The following is a 5,497-nucleotide window of genomic DNA, read 5'->3' as shown; positions in this document are numbered from 1 at the left end:
AAGATTGTAACTTTTCTTTCTCTTTGAAACAGTCTTTACTCATTAATCACAATAAATCAATACCAAAATCAATACTCATAAGTCACCAAGCAATAAAATTCTACCTTTGAGAAAATAGTTGTTTAAATCCTGTGTTTGTTTGTTTTTCCTAGCAATATATTTCAAGTTTGATGGCCTCTGTGGTTACAGTATTCATAAGTCTGTATTTTCCAACCATTTTTAAGTGATGGTAAAATATGGTTGGTATGTCTGAGATATGTAACGATAGTGACATTTCACCAAATAATGCAACTTCATAAGAGGAAATGATGGAGTCATCAGGTAATCAATTTTAAAAACAGACACATGAACCACATTTCTCTTTATATTTATAAATTATCTGGTTATATTGCATCTACTTACAACTTCCCTTTCAAAAAGTCTGAATATACAGAAATAGAAGTTTGTTATTAAATGTATTGTATTGTAAATCAAATAGTGCCTAATGTCATAGTTCAGTTTTTCCTCGTCCACTGGCTCTGACTCATTCCAACACTCCAGAGTTAATGAAAAAATAGAATTGGTTTTCCCGCAAATTCGTTCACACTAAGGGGTAGCTTGCTGCCGTCGCAATTCCGCACTGGTTGCGTTTGTTCCTGCTCATCATGATGTAGCCTTTGTCTCCCCACTGTAGACCCCAGCTGTAAGAAAAACATTTCTCAATCACAGCGACGCTTTTGTCGGCCAAACGGGATCGTAGTCATTGAGTTCACATTGCTTCCAAAGCGAAACGAGATGCAGTTTGTTCATCGTAAAAAAAAAAAAATCAAAATGCGCTTGTGTTCGACGTCCTTCTTTTTGTTGCCAAGTACACACTTTACATTGACTCAACGTTTCAACCAAAGAATAACAATGTCAGAAAGTTTACCTGTTCTTGATCAGCCAGTAGTCACGTCCATTGTCCGTGCCGTAACCTACAGCCAGCACTCCGTGGTCCAACTCAGAGCTGCTGCACTCTGGCTCATCGTAGAGGCCTGTCAACAATTGCAAAAAAAAAAAAAATAAATCTCAGATCGAAGTTTCAGATTTTTTATTTATTTATTTATTTTTAGATCGCTTCGATCGCACTAATGTCTGTCACCTGATTCGTATAGCTGGAAGGACTCATGTGAAGCGTCAATGGCAACAGACACAGGTCCGACTGTAGCCACCGCCTGCTTCAGGGCGCGTTCGTCGCCGGTTTTCACGTCGACGTAACCTGTGCATGTGGCACCGATGTTGGCTGGGTTGTAGCGGCACTTTCCGTCCTATTTTGGAGAAGGAACAAATGACGACTGGTAGATCCCCACGCACCAAGCCCCACTTTGCATAATACGCGGCGATGGTGAGTCGTATTTTTCATGCACTTTGTATTTGCAGTGTATCTTATTTTGAAGGCACGTTTAAATGTTACCATAGTGACCAGAGAGTATTGCGGCCAGATAGGACGTTCCTCGGGTCATGATTCGTGTTTATGGTTGTTTCAAAAACACCAAAGTTTTCATGCAGGTCATATCAAATTATTTTGTCGTATTTATCCGTCACACCTTCACGGCCGGTCCCTGATATTATTGTCTGACATTAAAACGGTCCGTGGGATGAAAAAGGTTGGGGACCGCTGCTTTCAGAGACTATTTCGATTTACCTGAGCCTCATAAGGATAGGACTCCTCTGTGTCGATTCCCCCGTTTTTCTGGATGTACTTGAAGGCGTCATCCATGAGCCCTCCCATGCAGCCCATGTTGCCGAAGTCGCCAGAGCAGTCCACCAACTGCTGCTCGCTCAGAGTCACCAGCTTACCCGTCTTCTTGAAGGTCTGACCCTCCAAAGAGCCCGTCTGGGCAAGGCGGAAAACATTGAAGAGTAAAGTTAATCATCAATGAGGCGACACGAGGGAATTACGGGAGGCACCCGCACGTACTGTGCTGAAGGCCCAACAGGATCCGCACTCCTTCTGATCCTTGACGTTGGTGACGTAGCCCTTGTTCCTCCAGTCCACAGTGTGTGGTAGGTCAGCTCCGAGGGTCAATGGCAGGAACGTGGAACCGCTCCGCGGCGCGGAAGCGTTGAAGTGCAGCAGACATCCCCGGGAAACCAACTGATTGTACTCTTTGTTTTCCTAATCAGGGGGGACACTATTGGCGGTCTCTAAATTTAGTTGTAAGAGTGGCAAAATGGTTTTCTTACCAGATCGGCAAAGAAGGTCATGCCGAGGCGGTAGGACTTCATGCCCTGATCGGCCATGATGTTGTGCACGAGCACCAGTCTTCGATTGTTCAGCCAGATGTTCTTGCGATCAGACTCTTCTGACGGAGAGCTGTAGGACTTCCCTGTCAATCAGAACAGAAAAACGATGAATCCAGCCATGACCTTGAAAAACATGGCTGTTTTTATACAGCAGCCTCTTGTTGCGGATGAAGAGGCTGCTCAACTGTTGCTATGTCCTGATTTTAAATTAAGGGCAAAGATAAATTGCGTTACCCTGGTACTGGTTTTTAATAGTAAATGTCGGAAAAGTTTAGGTGATATTTTTCTGTTTGTATTCTATTGTACAATTTACAGAAAAATATTATATCATTTCCCAATTGAAATAATGGCCAGTCTTTTTTTTTTTTTTTTTTTTTTTTTTTTTTTTTTTTTTTGGAAAGCAGGATAAACATAATCAGAATCAGAATCATCTTTATTGGCCAAGTATGTAGAACACACAAGGAATTTGTCTCCGGTATAACACGCTGCATTAGTATCATCGTAAACAACAAAATCATTGAACCATTCAATAAACCATTAAGCACATTTTGATTCTATTTTCTTTATAAATGAATGTTTTATGTTTGTTAATTTGAAATAAATCTATTGAACTTTAATGTTTGGGGCAAAATAGGCTGTTATATGAAGATACATCAAATAAAGACCAATTGGCGCCTCACCAAACTTGAGCTTCCATGCGTGGAACTCCAGATCCTCCAGAGAGATGCTCGCACAGCTGGCCACAGCCAGAAAGGCAGCAGCAAGCAGCAGCTTCATCCTGTCTGTTATTGGGGGGGAAAAAATCAAACATATTATTTATTTATTTCCTTAAGCTGCTTCAGCTTGCACCACAATTTGGAAACGATTTTATTAGTGCAGCGGTCAGTGGGCCACGGGCACCAGGTTGCCTCCAAAGACCACGTCAGTCGCCCATGCACCGTTTTCTAAAAATGTTACACAAGTAAAATTTCAACTCCCAACATCAGAAAAATAATTAAATCATTGTTGATACTGATTGCAAATGCTCCGATACCACTTTTTTTTTTTTAGAACTACAAATATTTCAGTACTTGCCAATACCAATACTGTCCGACACTTTTTACAGTAAAAAACATACAACTGGCATTTTAACATCCAACTGCATGTTTTTTTTTTGGTTTAAGTCAAACACTTCACTTGAATGAAGCCTGGAACACAAGGCAATGAAATTACGAAGTAAAACAGTTTGCTGGAGAACCGAAAGGCTTCTTTTCTTTTTACTTGATGTGCCACCCCGCGATGCATTTACCACGTGACGGGGGGGGGGAAAACTCACTGCTTGCAGGGTGGCCTACCGCCACAACGCGCGGGAGCAAGCGCAGTTCATCATCCATTTTGCAGAGTATACTTTGCAGTCAGTCGCTCCTGCAAAGTGGACGCTGAACTTCACGGGGGGGATTGACGGGGGTGGCGGCGACTTGCAGCGGTCTGGCAAGCATCAAGTGTTGTCATCCGTGTTTAGCTTCAAGTATGTCCGCACCCGCTTCATGTCAGGCTCGTGAAACGGTATCGGTTTCATCATATTGAATACCATTAATTCATAAAAACATTTCTTTTGTACCAAAAGCTCCCCAAATTCCCTAAACAAGAAACGGCATCAATTTAAATCAAAATTTTGAATCGTCTTATGTTCATTTCATCTTTGTGATTGACAGCACATGAGCTGCTTACCTGCGTCGGAGTTGTGTCGTCGGTGTGTGTGTGTGTGTGTGCGTGCGTGTGTGTGTGTGTGTGTCGCGGGTATGCACCTGTGGATGATGCAGTGCTCGATCTCAGATCTTTGTCTTATATAGCTCCCTCCATATATGGCCTGCATTGTGTCCAGTCAGGTGGCTGTCAGCAGCCTATAAAATGTTGTGCAGTCAATCATTGAAATGGGGAAGTGATGAATCATGACTGGTTTTTATGATGCAATTCGTTTGGGAATCTGGAGTAGTTTCTTAGAAAGTCAGCAGATCTTGAACTCATTGCGGCTATTGATGACTCCTGACTTGTCCTTTTTTTTTGTCTTTTTAAATGTGGTCGGCTAGCGATTATTTTAGCTGGTAGCCCCTCTCATAGGCTAACTCTTCTCTTTAAGGCATCTGTCTTCTTCAGTCAGTTGTATTTTCCTGAATGATTATCATTCAGTTCCTTTGTATTTTTCAATCACAGAGTCCATTACTCCACGACCACAAACGGCAGGAGTTTTTCCCTCTCTGTAATGTCAGGTGTCAACTTTCAGCGAGTAGATTTACTTTATTTTAGTTCGTTATTTTTAATATGTATTGGTTAACTTCTCATATGGGCCATTCCACCAAATTTGTGGATTTTGCTGGGTTGGAACTTTCCAAACTTCAAGTCTTTTGTCAATGTAAAGTTTGATAATACACATTTTAGACTACGGGGAAAGAAGAATCGACATTGGTCCATCGCAGACATCTTTTTTTTGTGTCATTGTTTGACGGAAACGCCTCGTCTGAGTAACAGAATTCAAGAGGGAGATTTTACCACAGAATTTGCAAATAACTACATGAAAAATAGCCATGCAGCATTTTTGCGAATCAAATATTGGCCCTAGGCATATTGCAAATACCAGTAAAATATATAAAATAATAATATTAAAAAATATATAATTTTAATAATTTAGTTTAACATGACCATGCTGAAATTTTAACCTCTCAAGCCACAGTAAAAAAAAATTATTCAACATCGTTTCGGCCTTCACAGTATCCGAATGATGCAACTTCCTGTGCATCATGGACCTCTTGCAATGCTCCAAATTTTTTAGAAGGGATGACGTGTCAGGGTAAACGGGACTGTGTAAAAACTGCAAAGACATGATGAAAGTGTAAATCTAAATTAAACTTTTTTTTAAGACAATAAACTCAAGATATTGGTTGGGATAAAATAATTACATTAATAATAACACAAATGTTAAATCTAAAGCAAATGTAAATCTAAAGGATTTTGGTCCAATTCTTCAGGGGGATTTGAATCCAGTCAAAGGAATTAAAATAAGTGATCATAGAACATGGAAGAGGAAAGTTAAACGGCCATCGGCAATATAGTTTATACTATATTTGTGATGGCACACTGTAAAGTCTTTACCAGCATGGAAAAGTCAAATCAGCAGTTAAATTGAGTCCTAAAACGGGTAACTTTTAGTTTTAGTTTTTCTGAAGGAAAAAAAAAAGAATATGAGCTATGTAGA

The 5,497-nt window shown here is 40.4% G+C and overlaps 1 protein-coding gene across 1 annotated transcript; it reads right to left on the bottom strand.

Moving 5' to 3' along the window:
- Positions 1 to 351: 351 nt before the first annotated feature.
- Positions 352 to 4,014, bottom strand: ctsl.1 (cathepsin L.1). Its single transcript, XM_052085422.1, has 8 exons — positions 3,976 to 4,014; positions 2,946 to 3,047; positions 2,206 to 2,348; positions 1,940 to 2,137; positions 1,664 to 1,855; positions 1,121 to 1,286; positions 908 to 1,013; positions 352 to 680 (listed from the first exon to the last, which is right to left on the bottom strand). The coding sequence occupies exons 2-8, from the start codon at positions 3,040 to 3,042 to the stop codon at positions 581 to 583; spliced, it is 1,002 nt and encodes a 333-aa protein (XP_051941382.1). The 5' UTR covers positions 3,043 to 3,047; positions 3,976 to 4,014; the 3' UTR covers positions 352 to 580.
- Positions 4,015 to 5,497: the final 1,483 nt, after the last annotated feature.

The sequence above is a fragment of the Hippocampus zosterae genome, chromosome 14, assembly GCF_025434085.1.
Source record: "Hippocampus zosterae strain Florida chromosome 14, ASM2543408v3, whole genome shotgun sequence".
In the NCBI taxonomy this organism is placed as follows: domain Eukaryota; kingdom Metazoa; phylum Chordata; class Actinopteri; order Syngnathiformes; family Syngnathidae; genus Hippocampus; species Hippocampus zosterae.
The sequence above is the reverse complement of the archived record's forward strand: the minus strand, read 5'-3'. Positions and strand labels throughout refer to the sequence as shown.